At 34.9% G+C, this 25,023-nt stretch overlaps 1 protein-coding gene across 1 annotated transcript in view; it reads left to right on the plus strand.

Moving 5' to 3' along the window:
* The window catches only part of MTX2 (metaxin 2), a 55,740-nt gene that overhangs the window by 12,497 nt on the left and 18,220 nt on the right, over window positions 1-25,023 (plus strand). The window contains exons 2-3 of the mRNA XM_011236967.3: window positions 8,743-8,790; window positions 9,965-10,011. Coding sequence (XP_011235269.1) covers window positions 8,743-8,790; window positions 9,965-10,011 — 95 coding nt within the window. The remainder of the gene's footprint in view (window positions 1-8,742; window positions 8,791-9,964; window positions 10,012-25,023) is intronic.

The raw sequence follows: 25,023 nt of genomic DNA on the forward strand, positions 1-25,023 counted from the left end.
TTGGGAGAGGAAGAAGCAGGCTCCCAGCAGAGGAGCCTGATGTGGGGCTTGATCCCAGGACTCTGGGATCACTCCCTGAACCGAAGGCAGATTCTTAACGACTGAGCCACCCAGGTGCCCCCCAAATTCTCTACATCTTTTAAACATTTTTTATTTTCTGTTTTGTTGATGATAGCCATTCTGTGGGTGTGAAGTAGTATCTCATTATTGTGGTTTTGACTTACATTTCTCTAATTACTAATGGTGTTGAGTATGTTTTCATGTGCTTGTTGGTTATTCATACATCTCCTTTGGAGAAAAGTCTATTCAAATCTTATGCCCATTAAAAATTGTGTTATTTGTCTTTAATTACTGAGTTGTAATAGTTTTTTATGTATTCTGGATATAAGATTTATGAGTCTTGGGGAATCTTAGCTTTTACCACTGTCATCACCATTATCATTATCTATCTACGTAGAAGTTTATGTAGTGTTTGACCAGAAGGAGATAGAGTCTCATTATTTTTTAGTTTCATTTGAAGCCTAACGTTGTGAAGGGGGAGCTTCTGCCGTCCACTAGTTTTCTTGAAATTTCAGTTTGTTTGCTTTCTGTCCTCTGCTTTCTGAATGGCAGGTTATTAGAACTCATTTGTCTTACATAGTAATTCTGCTCTATCATTTATTCATGTACCCTCACTTTGGGTCATTTTAATTACCCCTATAAAAGGGATCCCAGAGTGTTCCTTAGCCCCTTATACCATGTGAGAACAGAAGTCAAGAGACTCAGAAGAGGACCTTCACCAGAACCTGACCATGCTGGCATCCTGATCTTAGACTTCCAGCCTCCAGAACTGTGAGAAAGAAATTTCTGTTGTTTATAAGCCACCCAGTCTGTGGTATTTTGTTATTGCAGCCCAGATGGACTAGGACAGTAGTAGCCTTACCACCATGTTACAGGATGCTTACCTGCCAGTTTTTTTAGGTTAATGGAAGTGGCACCATGACACTGCACTTCATTTCTCCAACATGAGCTCTTTTCTGACATGAACATTGATCTCTGCCTATTGAGGTGATGGGAGAATGGTTTTAAACTCCTTTTGTGGGAATAGTCACTTCCTGCTTATACATTCTGTGTAATATCTTTAAACATCCCCTGTGAAACAGTAGCTCAGTGACATTGCTGTTTAATGCTTCTTGATCAGTATTTTCTTGGATACGGTGTTACTTTGAATTGTACTGTAGTCTGCAGGTTGAATTGTTTAAAGTCTAAGACATAGTTCTTAAAATTATAGTTTTGGTAAAATCCCATGCCATCATACTGAAAGTCTAAACATCTTAGAAATCTATTTTAAATGAAAGCTTTATATCATAACTACCTAAAACTTGATACGTGTCTGTGTTGATACCACGGAGATCATCAGCATAGTAATTATGTCAAACTAGTAAACTTATTTCCTTCTTTTCTCTTTGTGTCTTGCAGTAACTTGTCCATGTTTGTGAGCTGCCAAATGCTTTTTGAATATTTTGTTATCTCAGTAGTATTTGCATTTATACCTTTGGTAGAAAGCCAAATTTGGAGATAGGTTATACAAGTTTCTTACTCCTTTTGTATAACACTGTCTAAATAGTTTTAGGAAGCTGAAGAGATGACGTCTATGGGCTTTTGGAATCTAGTTGCCTAAGGATAAACTGGGTTTGACTTCATTAGTGCACAAATGATAGGGTTCTGTAGAGTTATTATAGCATTAATCAATTTGATGGATTGGAAATATGACAGTACTGAAGCAGCATGTAATATTAGTGCCTGTTATTCTACAAATTATGTCTTCACCTACATTCATATGCCAGACGAGTCATGTTGTGCATTAAGAATGCCGAACTTAAAAAACAACAAAAGAGGGCACTTCTTTCCATGGCCCTTCTCTTGTCTCTTAGATCATCAAGAAATAGACTTTGGAATTAGACTTGTTCATTAGGTCGTAGCACTTTCATACTATGGAATACTCTGTATTTAATCTCATAGATAGATTATCTTCCCCTAGAATGACCCAGCTTGATACTTGAGAACATATTGCAGGTAAAATGTAGCATGTGTAAGAGATGTAGGCATATATATATATATGTGAATTTATGGGCCAGTAGTTATTTCTCTATAAGTTATAAGGGACTAGTAGTAGATTTTTTGTTGTTATATTGTATTGGTTGATAAAGCTGAAAAATAGTGGGTACCTTAAAGATAATAAATGAGAAGCAAATATGTATTTTGGGGGGCTGTGGGTATTGTTTTACCCTGTGTGTATTTCTAACACTAATTTATTTATCCTTTTATTTTATGTTACAGCTTTCAAAAGTGCTAGAGTATGTATCTTCTCTCTCTTTTAAAATTTTATTTTATTTAAAAAAAAGATTTATCCACTTGTTTCAGAGAGAGAGATAGCATATACGCACCAGTAGGGGGAAGGGCAGGGGAAGAGAACCTTCAAGCAGACTCCCTGCTGAGTGCAGAGCCCCATGTGGGGCTCGATCTCACAACCCATGAGATCATGATTTGAGCTGAAACCAAGAGTGGGACGCTTAACGAACTGAGCCATTCAGGCGCCCCCCCTCTCTTTTTTTTTTAAACTTTGTTCTTCTCCAACATAAATACTTACAGGAGTGGAGAAAGTGTCTTTGAAAAATTTAAGAGCACTCATTTGGGTAAAAAAACTCCCATTCCACCAAAGACAAACTTTAGGAAGCGTCTCCATTGTTTCTGGTAAAAAAAGACACTAAATGTAAAATAACTGTGGCAATTTTGCCTCTGCAGAATTGGAAAATAGGTGAAAGACTTTCAACAAAGTTTGTTGCATAGAAACTTAGCTATGAGGTGCTCTGATATTTGCTTGATTTCTAGATGTTCTTTTATTTATATATATAAAATAGGAATATCTTTTTTCTTTATAAAAATAATAAAAACTTTCATGGGTCTTTTGCTAAGGAGTAAGAAGTCATTCTAATTTGAGATAATGAATTAATGTGGGTCCACTAACTACCTTAGAGTAAGTTATTGCTGTGTTATGAAAATGGTATATAGTAGTTTCTTATTATGAAAGAGTTTCTGAAAGGTGGGTAGTTTTACTTTGAAACTCTTGAAATAAAGATGTTAGCTTTAAATGATACTTTCACAAAAAATTAAATCTAGCTTAATTTGTATTTCATATTTTAGCATATATTACTGTAAATGCCACATTCACTTTGGAGCAATTGAGAAACCAAGTCTTTAATAAATAATCTCAGGACCATAGGATTTTTCACATTCTAGGGACTTACAGCTTAGAAAGAGAGATAAGATACTGACATAATAATAGAATAGAGTAGAAAGTAATATATGATATAAGACAAGTACAAACTGCTATGGACATTATAGATAAAAGAGAAAGTGAGTTTGTTCAGTTCAAAAGCCTTGATGTAGGTGGCATTTAACCTTGGTGTTGAAAAAGGTATAGGATTTGGGTGTGTGGTGGTGCAGGGAGTATTCTGGACAGAGGGGAAGAAGTTGAACAAAGTCACAAAGGTGAGAAAATAAGAAGTATGTAGGGGAAATTTTAGGTACTCTGGTAGGATAGGAGGGTCTTGTTGTACTCCCCCCCAACCCCCATTAATTTGTGTGTGTTTTTTCCAACCTTTTCTCATAATCAAAAAAGATGATTTCACTAGAATAGAGGAGGACTCATCTTTGTTCAAGGATATGTGAACAGCTGGGTTCCCTGCTAAAATGTCAAATAAGTAGTTATTTAATTAGAGCAGTGTTTTTCAAAGTGGAGTGGGGTGTATGGGAAGAAAGTATTGAAGCTTGGACTTCAATTTATTTTTTGACACTATTTTCTTTTTTAATGTATGCTTTATAATATGCATGATTTGTTAGCTTAGGAGTACTGACCATATGATTTCTGAATTTATTGGGGTCTGATGGGGATGTTAGATTTTAAGAAGTGGCGGTGCCTGGGTTAGAGTTGTAGGCTGTGGAAAGGGGAGTACTGAGGTGACATGTCAGATAACTGAAGGCCTTGGGTTAGTCTTAGGAGGGGTGTAACAGTAATATCAATTGGCAACTGTACATTTGGTAGGAAACAAAGAAGCATTTTCAGGTTTAGAGTCAGTGCAGAGGTAAATGTATGGAATTAGATTCTGCCAACTATTTAGGCAGCTGTTTGATATTTTTATATTTGTATTATTTGTTGTAGTATTAAGGTTTTCCTGGTCAAGGTTCCCTTTTTCGGCCATGTTGTGTAACTTCCTTATCTTCTCTGCTGCATTGTTAGCCTAAACAGTACAGAATAATAACAGTACTGATAGTGGTAATAATAAAAACATTTATTCAACATTTACTGATTAGGTACTAAGTTCTGGGGATGAAGTGGTAAGCAAAGATCAGAAATAAACACTGGATTCATGGTGTTTATGTTCTATTAGGGGAGGTAAACAATCAGATAGTCCTCAGATCAGTCTAAACTGCTGTCTGTGGTAAGTGGTACAAAGGACAGTGTGTGCTGTCAATCTTGTAAAGAGAGTGTTTGAACTATTCAGGGAGGGTCAATAAAGGCTTCCCTGAGGACAGGACTGGCTACAGAATGTGTAGGGTCCAGTGTAAAATGATAACATGAGGCCCCTTGTTCAAAAAAATTCCAAGATTGGGGCGCCTGGGTGGCTCAGTTGGTTGAGCAACTGCCTTCGGCACAGGTCATGATCCTGGAGTCCTGGGATCAAGTCCCGCACCAGGCTCCCTGCTCAGTGGGGAGTCTGCTTCTCCCTCTGACTCTCCCCCCTCTCATGCTCTCTTTCTCTCTCCCAAATAAATAAAACCAAGAAAAAAAAATTCCAAGACTAATGGCAGAACATGAAACCAAGTGCGGAGCCCTTCTAAGCACTGGCCCTGTGCAGTTGCTCAGGTAGCACGTCCAGGAAGCCAGCCCAACATGTCAGCATGTTTGAGCGGAGACACAGTAGGAGTGGGAGATAGCTCCAGGGCAGAGGATACAGCACAAAGGAATCTCTGGGGCAGGAACATGGTGCATCCAGAAACTGGCTGAAGGCCAGTGTGACTGGAGTGTAGAGTAGGCGGAGAGGAGTTACGATGAGGCCAGAAGGTCAGAGAGGTAGAGAGGGTAATGTGTAAGGCCACATTGAGGAATCTGATCTTTATTCTAAGAGCCACACCAGCTATTGATGTGTGGGAACCATAAAGTTTACTTTTGATGTGCTAATGATACCAGCGTCTTGCACCTTGATGGCATTGTACAACAGTCTCTTTCAGTTCCCATTTCCTAGCAAACTTTTTCAGAAGCTTTGAGTTTCACCTTCTATATGTATTCTAAGGCCGATCTTTGCCAAAGGCAAGCTTAAAAAGGCACCTCACACTGGGAGTGTTTTTGGTGGTAGAAATTGAAAATAGAGTAGAAGAGTCATGGAATTTTATTCACTATTGAATTAGTTTATGGTCTAAAACATTTTAGGTCAATGGAAGTAAAACTAGTAAGAGAAAAATGTTTTATTATTGTTTAAGATGTTTCTTTTTAAATGCTACAGATTTTTAAGGTCTGTTGTTAGCACTATAATTATAAATTCTTAATCTCCCTCTCTTTTTCACATGGTCAGGAGCAAGAGGTGGATATTGACTTGCCTCACCTTGGGACAGAGGAATAGGAAACAGTTGCATTTTTGGACTGCATCTTTCATGTAATAGCGTTCTCAGTAAAGAAAACTTCAATTAATATTATCCAAACCAAGAAATAGACATTGTTCTTTGTCATGTGTGGATAACAGTGTTCATGATTCATGGATTTACTTATGAAGGCAGTTAATAGAGTTCATTTCCTAGAAAGATACTTGCATGGTTGGTTTGTAGATCCATTGCCATGCCACGCAACTTAGGATTTTCACTTTTGGCACTCTATCGTATAACGCTCTAGCTGTTTCTTCTCCCATGTCATGTTTAAAATGTAATTATTTGAGCTGGTTCATGTAGGCGATGCACTTAAATCAGTGATGTTTGTATACTTTGAGCTGCTCATGGGTGAGATAGGTAGTTGATCATTCCTTGCATACTGTACCATTTCTTGACTCCTGGTCCATGGATACACTGGAATGCCATGCTGCTAAACTGACATAAATCTATAGGGTTATAACAACCTTCTTGCCTTCTCTTTTTAAATGATAGGTTCTATTTGTGAAGAAAACATCAGATGTTTTGGCAGAGTTACTTTCTGAGAATTTATTTTCAACAGTATTTTCTAAGTTGGAATATATTTTGTATTCTGGGCCAAGGAAAACATACCCCTTCACCCCAGTTTCCATCTTTAGATTCTTTTTTTTTTTGAAGATTTTATTTATTTATTTGACAGAGAGGCAGCGAGAGAGGGAACACAAGCAGGGGGAGTGGGAGAGGGAGAAGCAGGCTTCCTGCCGAGCAGGGGGCCCGATGCGGGGCTTGATCCCAGAACACTGGGATCATGACCTGAGTTGAAGGCAGACGCTTAACGACTGAGCCACCCAGGCACCCCTAGATTCTTATTAATAACAGAAATTTTAGTATTCCTAGGTAACTTCTCTATTTTTACTTGTAATCAGGTAATATGTCTCAAGATTTCTTACTTTCACATATGTTGTTGTATTAGATCCGGAGAATCCGTGCTGGTGGTAGTAAATTAACTTTTACCTGGAACACATAAATCGCTGCTCATATGAGAACTCTGCGATATTGCTGAGTAGTAAAGTCGCTTCTGATTAATCAGAGAATACTTATATTGAGCGTATGCTTAATGCTAAGTGTATGTTATTCCATTGTTTTGAAAACTTGTAATCCATGTCTAGTACATGTAAGACCTAGCTAACCGTAAATTGAAATTACCAGAATATTTAATTAGAACATCCCATTGCTTTAACATAGTTCAATATATTAAGTTGAGTAAAACTTTGATTAGCCAGAATGTTTAGGGAACAGAGTAGTAGGTTTAATCAAATATCCCCTTTCTTTCTACACACAGTTAATGTATGCAAAACACAGAACAGGGTTGCCTATGCAGATGGTACGCATCTGTGCCCTCAAGAAACTTAGTTTCAATATCTTTGAAATTTTTGTAAATTTTATTTTTATGCTTTATTGCTTTAATTAGATTTAGATGCATATAATTGAATCTTTTTAAAAAATCGTATCTTCAGTGATGTGGGACCTTATAACGAATGAACCTTATCGTACTGTTTCTCATACAGATGTAAAAGGTATAGGTGTGCTGACCATACAGTTTATCCTAAAATGTTATTTCTTAGTAATTTGCTGATGTCAGCTTGTTTTTGTTTCCTTGACTTTTATTTTAAAAACTATGTTACACAGGTTAATTGGGTTCTTATGGAAATTCTACTGTTAAGCGTTTACAGTAACACAATAAATATTTAGTTTTACTGCCTTTTTGGTATGTGAGTTGAAATTCAGTAGCTTTTATATATATATGTATAATATTATGAGCAACAGCATACAAAACTATGTATGGTACATTATTTGCTTGAGGTTTTCATGGTATTATCCCTAAATATGAGTCTAATTTTATGTAGCCCAAACCAAACCAAAAGTAGCATTCATAAAAATATGACCTTTTTCCTTTTCATTCTGAAGTACAAGTAAAAGCAAATTAAAGGGTTCCTCCCCTTCACTCCCTGGACTGTTTAGTGAATCTTAATGCGAGGTTGAGTTATGGTTAAACCTGGCTTCAGGCCTAAAATTAGTTTTACTAATTTAATTTACATTGTAGGTACTTAATGCTTCATAATGCTGTTCCACTTTGTTTTTGTGAAGTGGTGGTTATGGGTTCAAGTGGAATGTTCTATAATACAACAGGGTTCTTCTGTATGTTTAAATACTACCAGCTTGGAAGGAAAGATGCATAGCCTGAAAGAGATATATTTGATTCTTTAATATAGTGTTAACCCGTTTGAAAATTGACTTTGTTAATAAAGTTTATAGTAAAATATATTGTTTCACTATTTTTTGATAGTGAATCAAATTCAGTATTTTATTTTTTTTTAAGATTTATTTATTTAAGTCATCCGTGCACCAGTGTGGGGCTTGAATTTACAACCCTGAGATCAAGAATCACATGCTCTCCTGATTGAGCCAGCCAGGCACCCCCAAATTAAGTATCTTTTTTTTTTTCTTTTTTTTTTAAAGATTTTATTTATTTATTTGACAGAGATAGAGACAGCCAGTGAGAGAGTGAACACAAGCAGCGGGAATGGGAGAGGAAGAAGCAGGCTCACAGCAGAGGAGCCTGATGTGGGGCTCGATCCCATAACGCCAGGATCACGCCCTGAGCCGAAGGCAGACGCTTAACCGCTGTGCCACCCAGGAGCCCCCCAAATTAAGTATCTTATAAGTAACATTTTGGAATGTCTGTGTTTGGAAGCTAAAGGAAGAGTAGCATGTAGGCTGTTTTAGTTTTTAAATTTTCACTTTTGATTGGGCAAGATGTCTTCCACCTCTTCTCTGTCAAAACAACAACAACAACACTATTCCCTACCAAATAATAAACCAAACATGCATTTAAAAGAAATTATCTAATCTACTTATACAGGATACCATACAACCTAAGGTAGTATGATCAGTTGCTGTATTTAAGGTAACCTTGGCAATTGACTTTAATTAAATGCTCTAGGCAAATGTTTGTGCTTATTAATTTGGTTGTTGGTATGTTTTTGCCCTATGTACCTAATTATCACTGCCTTGTTTCCACAGCTGCAGAGCCTTGGCCTGAAAATGCTACCTTATATCAGCAACTGAAAGGTAGGTACTTGTTCACATTAAAGATGGCTACGTATCAAAATGTATCTAGGGGCTCATGGGTGGCTCAGTCAGTTAAGCATTTGCCTTTGGCTCAGGTCATGGATCTCAGTGTCCTGGGATGGAGGCCTGCATCAGGCTCTCTGCTCAGTGGGAAGTCGGCTTGCTTCTCTCTCTCCCTTTGCCCCCCTCTCCCGCTCATGCTCTCGGTTTGTGTCTCAAATATATAAATAAAATCCTAAAAAAAAAAATTTGTTACCAAAAAAACACAACCCCTCAGTAATATCATTTACTTCTGAGAGAACATAAAGAAGGGATTCTCTTGTATAATAAAGAGATTTTGCCTAAACTGCCAGTGTAAACCAACTATTCGTGGCCTATAAGGTCCTTAGTTTATTATTGACTCATTACATTGGCTGCTGTAAGCAGTGTAAAATGATGTGGTTGCAGGAGCAGTTGGCAGCTTTACTGCACCAATAGCTGACGCAGCAGATTTTTGAAGTCCTGTGGTAAAGTGGGCTCTCAGTAAAAAGGAACTGTTAAAATGTATAGGCTAGGATGGTTCAGGCTCCCTTTAGCAGCTCTTCATATATCATCAGATCTCATTATGGACCCCATTTGGGGCTCAGCAGCCTGCTGCAGTTGTCAGAAGACTGCAAAGTAATGAAGACTAATAGGCAGCAGCCCTAGTCTTCTAAGCATGGAATTTTTATTGCAGCAAACTTGTCATCTTTCTTTTGTGTGACAGACCTAGACATACTGTGCAATATCAACTGCAGGCTGTCTTTATATGATTTTGAATGCTTTTACTTTTAACTAGAGGGGTTTGAGCCCATACTATTTTACTTAATTTTAACGGAAAGAAGAGGAATAGTATTTCTTGAAAAGTTGAAAAATGAATTTGTTTTTAAGTGAGTGATTTTAATTAAGTATTGTTGATAAAATGTGAAAAACGATCAAATAGTTTTAGAGGAAATAGTCTATATTATGTACATATTGTGATAATCAAAACTATGATTATACAATAAGTATGATCTAGAACTTCATAGTTACTTTGGTGAAAGGCTGTACCTTTTATTTTTAAAAATAGGAATGTTTTAAAATAAAAATATTTATAAGTATATTTTGCTTGTTTAGCAATCTCACTTTTGACTCAGATTTCATTGTATTTCCACAGGGGAGCAAATTTTGCTTTCTGACAATGCAGCTTCTCTTGCTGTGCAGGTAAATATGTAAATAATGTAATAATTTTCACTTTGAGTTGCAACTATTTTTTCCCTCTCTGGGCAGTCTGTAATGTATGTATAATTTTTCTGTGTGATTTACCATTATCAATACAATATCTCTTCTGTGAGGTGTAATTTTATTATGTAATATTTTCAGTAAATTATTGTTAGTATATAAAATAAAAGTCTGCATTCTTTTGATAAAAATCACTTATATGCTAGATATATTCTCTTAGTAGTTTAGCTTTTGGCTAGATATGATGGTATTGATTATTTGTGGTGATACGTTCATTTATGGACACAATTATTTTCTAACTTATTTGTAAAGATTTATTTACCACATGTTTTTAAGCATCATTCTTTCACTGTGTCATTCTAGCCTAATCCATTTGTTAATCTTGAAGCAGACGTACTCATCTCTAGCTATTCCTTATATATTTATTGATTACATTAGTGTCTCTTATTCCCAAACCACTTATTGAATGCAATAGCTCTTCACATTGAATATCATAGTTGTGTAATCCAAAAAAGGTTAGTGGTCCTGTAAACTTCAAACTGCACCACAGGAAGAATAGAATACTTACGGATTTTTTGCTTTAAAAACGAATATAACACTGTATATTAACTAACAGGAAGAATAGAATACTTACGGATTTTTTGCTTTAAAAACGAATATAACACTGTATATTAACTAACTGGAATTAAAATAAAAACTTAAAAAAAAACCAAACCCTTACAGATATTGCTAAAGGGCTCTATATAACCTTCACCAATTCTGTTTCCCTCTCCCTTCTCTTTCATTATCCTGAATTTGCTTATCATATGATGGGACTATAGATAAATTATGCATACATAAAAAGGGAACAAAAATAACTGGTATTAAAGATTGCTTTTTTAATTCATGTAAATTTAACAAATTGTGTATGTTGTTTGTTTTTTTGGCACTGACTTTGTTTTTTATGTTTGTCCATATTGATAGATATACCTCTGATTTACTCGTTTTTATTGATGTATGTTATCCCACTGTACGAATACACCACAATTTACTAAAGAGAAAGGGAGAGAAATGTTTGCTGGAGATTATAGAATTAAAATTATTCAAACGTTTTGCATATTTAGCTGTTTTTTATTTAGTTAGCTTACATAGTTTGAATCACAAAGAGGATTTTATTGTGCAGCACTAAAAGATAACTTAAAAGAGAAACCTTAAGACATATGGCATTTTTGGAGATGGGACTATGAGCTTCTGGAGGACAGAAAGAAAGGCAGGAGAGAAGCCTGTGAGCTTTTGCTGTGTTCTAGGCATGATGGTAAGCACTTGGTCATCTCACATTTTTTTATTCAACTTGATATTCTTTGCATTTAGTTTCTGTGTCTGATAGCATGTCATTAAGTATATCTTTGTTTTCATTAAGGTAGGGAAAGAAGGAAAAGATGGAAGGAAATGTATTTAGATATATTTTAAATCTTTTTACCAAAAATGTAAATTACATATATTTTATTTATTTACCTTTGTTTTATCTTTATTTTTAAAGATTTTATTTGAGAGAGAGAGAGAGAGGGAGAGCGCAAAGAGAGAGGGAGAGGGAGAAGCAGACTCCCCACTGAGCAGATAGCCTGATGTAGGACTTGATCCCAGGACCCTGAGATCATGACCTGAGCTGAAGGCAGATGCTTAACCAATTGAGCCACTCAGGCGCCCCCCTTATTTTATCTTTAGATACTACTATTATAACTAGTGTATTTTTTCCCTTATGTTAACTTTTGAGAAGCAGAAGTTCTCAGTTGATTATATGCAATAAATGTGGACTTTATACTGCTATTAATCTTTTTTTTTCTTTTTTAGGTGAGGGTGAATTTAAATTTAGCTTTCAGATACTAATAACAGAGCACATAGCATACCAGATGTACTCGGTAAATGTTGAGTGAAAGGTTCATAAGTGTGGTAAAAGCAATTTTGCCTGATAACTGAAAGCACAAGCAAATTAATTTGCTGTGTATAAAATAGTATTTTCAGTGTTTATCTTTTGAAAAAATAGTTTCATAACACCCTGAATATTTTTGTTGAAGCAGTAATTCTTAACCCTCTTTTAATTGCCATTTTTGGGATAACTTAGGACCTCATGAAAACTGGACAACATTTCTCCAGAAAACATTCCAGCGCCCACCCACAAATAGACACATACCTAAGCAATTCTGCATATGGGTTCAGGGGGTTTACTGATCTTGCTGAAGCTATTTGGGGGTCACCTGTGAAAAGACCCTAATTTTCACCAAGTAGAAAGGTATTTTGAGAAGAAATAGAGCAGTGGTTCTTAACTGAAGGAGATGTCGACCCGACAGAAGACATCTGACAGTGTTTAGACATTTCTCGTTGTCATAACTGTTGGGGAGGGTGCTGTTGGCATCTACTGGGTAAATGCCAGGGATGCTGCTAAATGGCTTACAATACACAGGGCAGTCCCTCCACAACAAAGAGTTACCCAGCCCCAAAGGTAAATAGTGTCAATGTTGAGAAGCCCTGGAATGAACTAGTTTTCAGTACAAACCAAGATACCAGTATGTTACCGTTAAAAAAAAATAATGTTTTAAGTAGTCTGGGGAAGGGAAGAAAAAAGAAATCTTAGTGTGTAATTTATTTAGCAACTCTGTTTTTATGGTTCCTATTAATTTACTGTCTCACCATAGCTTCTCAAATCATAGTTGTAATTATTTTTTTTTTAAAGATTTTATTTATTTATTTGACAGAGATAGAGACAGCCAGCGAGAGAGGGAAAACAAGCAGGGGCAGTGGGAGAGGAGGAAGCAGGCTCATAGCAGAGGAGCCTGATGTGGGGCTCGATCCCATAACGCCGGGATCACGCCCTGATCCGAAGGCAGACGCTCAACCGCTGTGCCACCCAGGTGCCCCCATAGTTGTAATTAACAATAAAACCAGAAAAAAAAGAATCTTTTAAAATGCAGAATTTGCTTAACCATTTCAATTTTTTTGTTATCCAACATATGTCACTTAGATGATAAATTAACCAGCATATATTAAAAATTCTTAGTTTTCTTCAATATTCTTTGACTTGACAGCTGATAGTAGCCATGACTATAAATGTGACTTTTCCAGATATCTGATGTAAACTTTATGGAATAATTTTCTTCTATATAGTGGACCAGTATCCGTTTAGAAGAAATCAGTTAAATGTGTAAAATTGATCAAAACAGTGTGACAGGTATCCATAAACTGGATATTTTCTAGAAGATACCAGATATCAAGCATCAGATATTTTAATAGTCTGCCAGTTAAGCCATCAGGAAATTTAAATTTTACCTACCACATAGACTTGGCATTTATTATATTCCTGGAACTAAGTGGTTAGATCTTTTTTGATTAAAGGAACCTTTATGATTTCAGTTTAAAAGAAAATAAATTTTTTTCCCGTGGCTGTTATTTCCTCATAGATTTGCTCTTTCCCCCTCATCCACAAAGTATTGGTATTACCTGAAATGTTTGTTTAGTCATATAACAATCTTGTATGTTGAATGTAATGAAGTATTAGTGTAGCATGTTCCTGTGGTTCTCATGAGTAGAATGTGTGTGCACGTGTGTAGCAGGATGCGCATACATATGTAATCAATCTGTGTGGGTTTGTAATTGGGAAAAGAACTTTGATAATAATTCTCTGTTACTGAATAGGCAAATCCACCGAGAGAGAAAGTATATTAGTGCTTGCCAGGAGCTGGGGAGAGGTAGAAATAGGAAGTAAAAAGTATTGGGAATAACTGTTAATGGATACAGGGTTTCTTTTGAGGTGATGAATATGTTCTAAAACTAGTGGTGATAGTTGAACAATTTTATGAATATACTAAAAATTGAACTGAACACTTTAATAATATGATGAATTGTATGGTATATAAATTATATGTCAATAAATCTGTTATTTTTTAAATTAAAAAAAGTAATTCTCTGTTACTAGTCTCTTACCTCCTAAACCTGAACCACTGTCCAATAGGTATATAATGTATATAATGTTGGCCACATATGTAGTTACAAATTTTGTAGTAGTCCCATTAAAAAACGTAGAGAAACGGATGAAATGAATTTTAATCATGTTTTATTTAACCCAGTTTATCCAAACGTTATTATTTTAACATGTGATCAGTACAAAATTTATTAATGGGATGTTTTACTTTTTCTATATTAGGTTCAAAATCTGATGTGTATTTTACACTTAGAACGCATCTCGATTTGTGCTAGCCCCATGGCTCTTGTACTGAAAAGCACATGTCTAGAAATGCAATATGAGCAAATATATATGAACTCCCCTTCAGTTTTTCTGAGTAAAATGTCTTATTTTCTTCAAGAAGTTTATGACTTTACTGATTTGGTATATGCTGTCTTTTCTCGCAGCTTCCACAAGTGAAATGGGAGTTGGTCTCTTCCAAATACAGTGTACCTGAGGCATTACTCTTTGTTCCTCATCCGTAAAATGGAGATATAATAGAAGCTATTTTATTAGATGTCATGAGGATTGGATGTGTTAATATATATAAAGTACTTAGAAAAGTACTTGGCACAATGTAAATATGCAATGAGTGTTGGTTATTATTTCCTTCTCTCCTATTCATTGACAGAAGTGTGGATAATCAGTGTAGCAGGAGGAATGGAAGCTTGCAGGCTTTATAATGCCTAAACACACTGAAGTAATTAAAATAAATGTTAGGTTTAAGAATTTTTTTGGAGGGGTGCCTGGGTGGCTCAGTCAGTTAAGTGTCCGTCTCTTGATTTTGGCTCAGGTCATGATCTTGGGGTCCTGGGATGGAGCCTTGTGTTGGGCTCTGCACTCAGTGTGGGAGTCAGCTTGTCTCTCTCCCTCCACCTCTGCTCCTCCGCTCCTCCCTTAGCTTGCGTGCTCTCTCTCTCAAATAAATAAAATCTTAAAAAAAATTTTTTGGGGAGGGACATATTTAAATTTGTGTGAACATTGTTAATTTTTGAATTCATTCATGCCATACCTAAAAGTTAACGTTGAATACTTTAGTTCAAAGTATTTTTTTAAAAAATGCTGAATAAGATTTGTTTTAAAAGTGAGTTTTTATTGACTGCTTTTATTGTTTAAGGCATTCTGTTGAGAACTTTTATGTGAAGTATCTCATACAATCCTTATCATAACCGTGGTGTAAGGGACTATTATGAACCTCATTTTAGAGATGTGGAAACTGGAACTAAAGAGAGCTTTGCCCAAGGTCATAGAGCCCACAGAATGTGGAGGTAAACAGACAATAACAACACTAATGGTTGAGTACCTACCTCATCACTATGCTGAGTCCCTAATTCTTATTAACTCATTTAATCCTTAAGACAATTTAAGGGGTAGATGTAGTTATAATCTGCATTCTGCAGGTAATGTTAGTAAGAACAACAATAGTAACTGAAGCTAAAATGTACACAGCGCTTACTCCATGTGCCAGGTCTTGTTAAATGTACCTTACATGTCATAGATAATTTTCACACACAGCAATTCTAGGAGGTGGGTAGTAGTAGTATTCCCATTTTACAAATTAGCAAGTTAAAGCGGAGAGGTTAAGCAAGTGGCTGAGACTTACATGGGTGGTAACTTGGCCGAGATGGAATGCAAACCCAGGGAGTCTAGAGTCAAGAATTCATGCTTGTAACACTTTGTTGCGTATCAGTTCAGTCCAGAGACACAGATCTTTGAATTTTTGTTTAAAAATAAGTGGACATTTAATTCAAAATCATTTCTGACATTTCCTAGCAAATTATATCTTACAATTATAGATTACTTTAAGATGTGAAAGATAAACGTGTCTCAGCTTTTGGATCTCTGAAATGTGATAAAGGCAGTCTGACCTATATTATCAGTTATTGTGAAGCTCAAGTTAAATAATAAATGAGAAATTCTTTTGAAAAAAATGAAAGCAATAGAAATACAAGATAATGTTGAATTAGTGCCTATATACATATTTTATGAATATATATAATAAAATTGTTACTTTGTAAGTTTTAGAAAGGATGTTGTTTATTATAGGAAGCCAATTAAAAAGAAACCTGTTTTCCTTTTTTCTGTGGCTTAATCTTTTGTAAAAGCTTGAATTTATTTTAAGAGAGAGCCTCAAACTGATGATCATTAATGGAATGCTGCAGAAAAGAGAATGCTACTTTTTACTTACTCAGTTTTTATATTCACTTCCAGGAAGAATAACATTTAAGCTCAGATTAAGGGAAATATCACTATTCTACTTAATATTCTCATTTCCCCCTACTTTTTGTGAATGAATACTCTGTCTCTAAAAATGAAAGGGCAGACAACAAAAAAACTGTTTTTTTCTGTGGAATATGTTGTATCATTTAAAAAAGTCAGCATTTTTATGGGCCTATTAATTCTGGGCCAGGAACACTTACATGTCAGATCTGCTGATAAATTGTTAGCTGACCCTTGCTTTTTCCTTTTAGCAAATGATGCCTTTTAGGTAGACATATTAATTAGGAGTTAAATGATAATATCCTCCTGTAGTGATTGGGAAGAGCAGGAGAGAGGAGTATCTGTCTCCTTTGGACTGCGAGTCAGTTGTGCCATTGGAGAAATAACAGTGATTATGAAAATACATCCGCTGTAAGTATGTCAGGTCATTCAGATGGCTGCTGTGGACAGCTTACCTTGACAATTGTAGAGGAAGTGATTTTGATTTTCAGTATGGTTAGATACATTTTTTTCTTTTAAACAAGTTGTTCATGGTTGTATGCAATTTTTTTAAGTGTCTGTTCAAACCTGATAAAAATAGAGGTAGAATGCCACCAGTGTATATGTTCTAATAGAGAATTAAGAGAATACTGTTTTATGAAAAACATTTTTAAAATGATGTAACTTAAAGTTTCATAGAGCATAAAAGTTTTTTGAAGTTTGTTCATCCCTCCATTTTGATCATCCTCTATAAAATGAAGCTTTTGTATTTACTTTCAGGATTAAAAGAAGGAAAGAAAAGCTTAGAGGTAGAGAGAATTTAGGGCACATTTATTACATAAGGGGACTTGTAAAATCCTTTTCAATATTTTAGTAAAATGAGAAAAATGGAGGCTGTAGGATTTTTTTCTTGGTATCACTGAGTTTAAATTCTTCAGATTGAATGTCTTGTATCACCTTTCATATACCAGCAGTATTAAAGTATTTTGGTGATTTGTGCTTATAAAACTTGGAAGGATTTAAATATATCAAATATGGTCTTCAGAAAAGATAATTCATATTGAGATAATTAAAACTGAATTTAAATTACAAACAATTTAGCAGATTAAAAACATTTTCAGTATTAATATGAATTCCTCAACATAAATGGTATGTACGGTATATACAGAACATTTAAATTAGTCTTAAAGGATTTGTGAAAATGAAGCATATTCAGAATAGAATAAGGTGGCTATTAAAGTTGTCATTTTTAGTAAATAGTGAAATAAAATAGTTTTGTAAGGTGATGGTTTGCTAACATAAGTATCTAACTTAGAAAAAATGCACTTTCCTGCAGTCAAGAGAGATTGCAAGTTAGAATATCAGCCATAGACTTTTCTGTTTAAAAAGTAAATAGCGAGCAGGATTTTAAAATTTGTTGCTGTTAAACAGAACAATGAAGACATAGCAGTGAGATGAAAAAATGAGTCTATTTTTTAAACAGAAAAGGGCTAGAATTCTTCATTATTAGATATACACTATCAGTATAATCGATCTAGCAGCATTATATTTGAGCTGAAAATACACTTAAATTTGAGGCCATACACTAGCCTGTGTGAACGAAACATCTTTCATATAGTTCTAAGATGAAATTACCCTTGAATGAATAGCATCTTCATTTATCTTCAAGCCTCTTCTGTGCTCTTAGTGTATCTACTCTTTGAACATTCCACAACAAGAATTACATTACACCATTATACCAGAGTACTTCTGCAGTGTGAAATAGATTGGTTTGGAAAATGAATCTGGCTTTGCTATAAATTACATTCTCAGGTACAAAGGAATTTGTTATTTTGTTTAAAATAGTCACAAATATAATTAAGGTCTTAATTTATGTTAAACTACAAATATGGCTATTACTTTAACTGGATTAGGAACTTAGAACTTAATCTGTCACTTCAGGAATGATACCTAACACTTTTCATTTGTAACCTTAGATACATTATTTCAATTACAGGGTCTGCAGCTCTTTGATATAAAAAATGAATCATTTTGTAGGTAGATTTGTTCATGGTTTTTAATTTTAAAACATGCTTCTTCAGTAAGGTGGAAAATAATTCTTTGGTTGTCGTCACAGATTTTCTTTTGTGTCCTGGTAAAATAAGATATGAATTAAAATTCAGAACCATTTTCATTTTGTGCCCTGAGAATAGTATTGCATGCTTTAGAACAGTCCTTAGTGAATTCTTATGTGAAATATTTCAGATTTAATTATGAAATGAATTGAAGCTTTGTCCTAAAGAGGAAAACCCAAGGTCTCCTCTCTAAGGATAGCTTTACATGGTTAGACTGAAAATAGCTTGTTCCCTACCTAGAATTTGGATAACTTTGTTAATAGGATCTCCATACATTTAGAAGCTATGCTTGTAATCACTTAAATTCCACAGTATTAAGCTGTGTAAGGTACTTAATCTTTTAAACATTCAAGAAGAATTCTTTAAAATTTTGTATTTTTATATTTTTATTGGCAAGTAGTGTTGATTTTATTGCTTAAATGCAAGGAACATTCTTATGTATTTAACTTGTAAGACAAGTAAATGTTCATTTTGGTTTTGGCATGAAGAAGAGGAAAGAAGATAGTTGGTGCTTTTTATTGGTAAATGATCCAATATTGAGTTACTATTAGTTTATCAAAATGAATACATTTTATATCCTTGCCATCTGCTTATCCTAAGCCATTTAGCTTATCCTAAGAATTTAAAATTTGTTGGAGCTTTTTTTGTTGTTATTTTTCTCAGTTGGGAATATTTATCTGTAAGTAATAAAACGCTCATTATAGGAGCTCAGAAAAAGTAGTTTCCTTTTTTTGCTCCCAAACTGTTCATTATTGAGTGCCAAGTATTTGACTGGTGTTGCTTTAGGTTCTTGGGTTATAGGAATTATTCTCTGTGCCTTTGACTTTTTTATAGCTCCTTATTCTTAATATTGACCTTACAACTTACTTTTATTTATATTTAATCCTAACAGGGAGAGCTTGTATCTTTTCCTATTCTGGTTATCTTTTTTTGTTGCTTTCTTTCTGAACTTGATTTTTTTTCTACAGCTGTCAGGTGTTGATGTATCTAAAGTTGAGTCAGATATTCCAAAAATAGTTACCAGGTGAGAGTTGTGTTAAGGGAGATCTGTTCTCTGATGTGATCTGTCTCATATGTGCTCTCAATAGCATTTCATGTTTTGATAGCAAATTTGCTCTATTTAAAGCTATTTATGCTTATTGAATTGTGGTTTTTGATAATTTTTTAAGTTAAATTCCTGTTACCATTTTTATAAAACATTATCTCCTTATCGATGTATTTGTCATTTTATTGATTTTTAAAAATAACTCTGAATTTAACAGCATTTACATCTAACTTTTCCATGCAGTGGGCTTTGGTTCCATAAAATAACAAAATACGAATCTTTGTTGTAGCTTGCTAGTTTTCTACAAATTTAGGTATGTTTTCATTTATTATTGTGAATATCTATGGCTTAGTCATTGAGCAAATGTTACACGAGAGCCTATAGTATGCTGAGGATAAAGTAGTAAACAAGATAGACGTGGTCAGTGTGTGCTAACAGAGCTTACAGTCTGGAGGCCTTTTATCAGTTCATATATCAGTTTCATCAGTATGTGTGACTTTGAAAAATTATTCATAAAGTAAAAGTTTATGTTAATACCAAAACATTTTTATTCACTTGTTTTTGCCTTGTTTAAAAGATTTTATATAAGGTATATACTGCTATCATAGGAGTCATATTATTTACTCTTTACCTTATTATTCTTTTAAAAAGTACTTTTGGTTATGTTCTCTTATTTATCCTTTTAATATCTATTTAGGGATTTTTAAAAATCTTACGCACAGTTTTACTGTTTTGATAATAAAAGAAATTAATTACCTTTTTCTCTTAAGGAGGTGTTAAAGGGTAATAAGTGAAGTCAGCTTTCTTTTGAAATAGGTGAACATAGGTGTACAGATACCTTTTTGAATTAGTGTTTTTGTTTTCTTCAGATAAATGTCCAGTAATGGAATATACTGGATCATATGGTATTTCTGTTTTTAATTTTTTGAGGAACCTCCACACTGTTGTGCATAGTGGTTGCACCAGTTTTCATTCTTACCAACAGTACATGAGGGTTCCCTTTTCTCCACATCCTCACCAACACTTTTTATTTCTTGTCTTTCTGATACGAGTCATTCTGACAAGTGTTAAGGTGATAAATCTCATTGTGGTTTTGAAATCAAAATCATTTCCCTGATGATTAGTGATGTTGAGCCTCTTTTCATATGTCTGTTGGCCATTTTTATGTCATCTTTGGAAAAATATCTGTTCAGGTCCTTTGCTCACTTTTTTTTTTTAAAGATTTATTTTTTTATTTATTTTAGAGAGAGAGAAAGAGAGAGAGAGAGAGAGCGTGCCCGCCTGCCCGTGCAGGTGTCTACACAAGCAGGGGGAGAGGGAGATGGAGAGAATCCCAAGCAGACTCCCTGCGGGGTGCAGAGCCCAAGGTGGGGCTCAATCTGACGACCCTGAGATCATGACCTGAACCAAAATTGAGTCAGATACTTGACCGAGTGAGCCACCCAGATGTGCCCTTCTGCTCACTTTTTAACCAGATTATTTGGAGTTTTTTTGGGTGTTAACTTATGTCAGTCCTTTTTATGTTTTGGAAATTGACTTTTCAGTTTTTAAACTTGGCCATAGATGCAGGGGACAGAAGAGATCAAAGATAACAACTCTTGTTGGTTGGGTTTTTATTCTGCATAATAATTACAGTTCTATCCTTTTCTTAACACCTCAATGTTACCATACTTGCAGGAAAATATTGACAAAAATTATACTGATTTGTAGGTACTTTTGTCACCTCTTCCACAAAAGAAATGGGGATGGCCTTTAAGGGGGCTTCTCAACATTTGAGTAGAACTGCTTATATGGTTTCAAAGCATATTACTGTGCCTTAGGGACCAGGTCTTTGAAAAGAGAGCAGAGTTGTCTGCCAAGTGATATTAAAGTCCATCTTAAAGACTCCCAAGTCTCCCTCTTCCCACCAAAACCTGCTCATCCCACAGTTTTTCCTATTTTGGTAAATGGCAGTTCCACCATTCTAGGTTGTTTATGTCAGAAACTTTGAGCCTTCTTTGGAGTCCTCGTTTTCCTATATTTACATCCAGTTGTCAGCAAAACCTTTTGGCCCTAGCTTAAAAATACAGCCAGAATCTGACTTCTTTTTCCCTTCAGCACTCTTGTCTTGATTCAGGCCACCATCATTTCTTGCCTGGATTGTTGCAGAATCCTTTTAATTAGTGCTTCTGCTTCTGTTCTCCTACTCCCTGCAGTTTAATCTCTGTATAGCTGCTTGTAATCCTTTAAAATGTTAGATTCTAGCAGTCTTCAGCTCAACGCCTTCGAATGATTGTTCATCTCACTCAAAGTAAAGGTCAGAATCCTTAAAATTATCTGTAAGTCCTGCATGATTTCCTGGTTATCTTTGATGTCATCTCTTAACCACTCACTTCCTTAATCTGTACTGTCAGACTGGTCTTGTTCCTCAGACACATCAGTTGAAGCATAAGACTGCATCAGCTCCTTTGAACTTGGACTGCTCTTCTCTTAGATTATACATGGCTTGCTCCCTAACTTTCTTCAGGTTTATGCTCAAAATGTTACCTTACTGGTGGGCCCTTATCTGACCACTCTACATATAAGAGCAGGACCTTCAGACTGCTTTGTATTTCTAAGTAGCAGGGATCACCATACATAATTTCTAGCTTATTTGCTTATCGTCTGTCTCCAATGGAATGTAAACTCCATGAAGGCCTAGACTTTATGTTCACTGCTCTATGCTCAGTGTCTAGAACAGTCGTGATACATAGTACCTGCTTAGTAAATCTGTATCAAGTATGTGGATGAATGCATAAATGCTTTCCATTCATTCTTCTAGATAATCAGAGTTGTGTTTGCCTATCGAGTTAGTTCACAAGAAGCTATGCATTGGACCAAATAAATTAGCCTTTTGCAGGCCTTACTGATTTGTGTTTTAATGTTTTTAATCTTTTGCTCCAGGGCTTTAGAAGAAAAATAACACAAAGAGTAGTTCTGCATTTGGCCTGTGTTGTCTCATGTCATTCAGTAGCCCTTACAGAAGATTCCAGATGAGAAATGTCTTTTGGAGTTTAGTATGAGAAGTTCAGTTGAGGACTGAGTGACCCCATTCTTTTTTGAAGACTGCAAATATTTCATTGATGGATTCACTGCAGTTTATAGAATCAGTCTCTTATTGATGAACATTAGGCTACTGTTAGAAGTATAATATTACAAGTATACTACAAGTAGGGCTTAGGCATGAATATCATTACATATATCTTATAAAATTTTATGCAGATATGTTCATATACTTCAAGCAGTACAATTGTGGGGTCAAGGATATGTACATTTAGGATTTTTGTAGCTGTTGCCAAACTAACCTTGAAAAAGATTGCATTGATTTATACTCCAACCACTGGTTGAGTATAAATTTTGGGTTTTGAATTTTGACTAAGCAGTCTTTTAAAAAATGTTTTTATTATCAGAAGTTTTTGTTGCTTCCTTAAAAAAATTCACATAGGATTAGAACTAGAAGATTTACTGAGTTTTAGACTTCTTTAGTCTTCGTTTTGTGATTTGATGTATTTTCAGATTTTCATGTTCGTTCATTCATTCATTGAGCTGATAATCATTATCTGGCACATAACTGGGAATTACAGTAGTAAATGCTAGTTTTAGAAGACAGGTATCTGAAAGGAGAAGCAAGAAGCATCAGAAGCTTGCCCTCATGTTACTGAAAGATGTATAGGATCCCTGTCTGTATTCCTGATATTCTGTTATCTACAACATTTGAAAGGGTTTTCCCAACATTTAAACTGCTAGTTTTATAATCTAATAAAACCAGTGGCATTATTATTCACAATAACAACTTTTGAATCTAGGATTTAAGGTATTTTTCTAAGGATCGAATTGACTGGTAACATAGTTCTTGTTCTTATTTTTACTTTTGCCTTTGCTTTCACTTATGTGCAAATAAAATATATTTTATTTTTCAAAATCATTCTTTACAAAAAAATCTGAGCCATGGTTCCCAGAAGATATGATTCAGAAGTAATTACCGAAGAAATAGAATTTAGAATCTTCATGGAGTTTTGTAGGTGTCATCTTCTGGGATTGTTTCTAGAATTTCTCTGATTTAGAAGTTCTCAGTGAATGCTCTTTCTAAAGAATTCAGAGTCAAGAAAAATATATAATCCTTTTGTATTTACTTTTTTCCTTCCTCATAATAACGGTTGGTGACATTGATCCTTTTTAGCTTGGAGTTAGGAATTTTAGAATCAAATTTGCTAACTTATTAAAAGACATTTGAATTGTTCCCAGTATTTGATGATTATGGATCAAACTGCTATGAGCATTGCTGTACATGTAAGTTAATGACTATATGCCCTTTTTTGGTGGGGATATATTTCTGGGAATGGAATTGTTGGCTGATAGGGTACGCATATGCTTAGTAGTAATTACCAAACAGTTTCAAGGTGGTTGGATTAATTTACACTCCTACTTGTAGTGTGTATGAAAGGTTTGTCTTATACACACACACACACACACACACACACACACACGCAGAGTCTGCTGTCCCACCCTTACCCTATCCTCAAATCTGGATACCCACAGACAACCAACTTTCAATTCTTTTAGCTATATTATTTTTCCAGGTATTTACCTCTGTATTTTTAAGATGCTTGTGTTACTATTTCATTTAAAAATTTTAAAGTATCTATTGAATTCCACTATGAAATTCCCTGCTTACAACTCACCTTTTTCTCCTTCCCCATCTTTCCAATTGTGTTCTCACTTTTTTTGTTAATACTAATACTTAGTATTTATATTATAATTATAATGTAAATATTGATCTCAGTTGAGTAGCTCAGTGTTCTATGAACATATTCTTTCTGTATGATTTCCCCCCCTCAGGTTAGTAATTGCTTTATTTAATTCATTTGGGTGGTGGTCTCTCCTAAATTCTAACTGAACTATAATGCTTTCCCTCACAATGGTCAAATACATCAGATTCTTTTTTTCTTTTTTCTCAGAAATACTACCTTTGAAACTTCTGTTCCTTCTACTCTAATTGGAATAGTTCCTTTCTCTGCTGGCATCAGAGCTGTTTTCTTATGACTGCTATTCATCATCATCCAGCGAATTCTTTTTGCTTTTCTTTTATGTTGGATCCCTTATTCTCTGGATCCCATATTCTTTTTTTTCTTGGTTTATTATTTTTATTTTGTGCAGCACGTTCTTCCTTAGCTTCCTGAGAAAGGATACACTGGAAATAAAAATTTAAAGACCTTGCTTATATGATACTATTTTTATTCTTTCTTTACACTTGACTAATACCTTGGCCATATGTAGAATCTTAGTTGGCAAGATTTTTTTCTTAGTATTTTGAAGGCCTTGTATTACCATCAAGCTTTCAGAGTTACTGTTGAGACATGAATGTCATCTATTTGCTCAGTCCTTTGTATGCTTCACTTTTCATTTTTCTTTTTCCCCTTTCTTTTCTTTTCTTTCCTTTCTTCCTTTCTCTCCTTTCTTCTCTCCCTTCTTTCCTCCTTCCTTTCCTTTCTTCCTTCTTACATGCCGTGATCAGATCCCTTAAACTCTTTGTATGTTTGTGTGTTCCCATATTAAGATAGGCATATTTATTGTACCTACCTCTTGGGCAAAGCTCTTATGCAAGTACCTGGCACATGGTAGTAAGTGCTCAATAAATATTA

The sequence above is a fragment of the Ailuropoda melanoleuca genome, chromosome 2 (assembly GCF_002007445.2).
Source record: "Ailuropoda melanoleuca isolate Jingjing chromosome 2, ASM200744v2, whole genome shotgun sequence".
NCBI classification, from domain to species: Eukaryota; Metazoa; Chordata; class Mammalia; order Carnivora; family Ursidae; genus Ailuropoda; species Ailuropoda melanoleuca.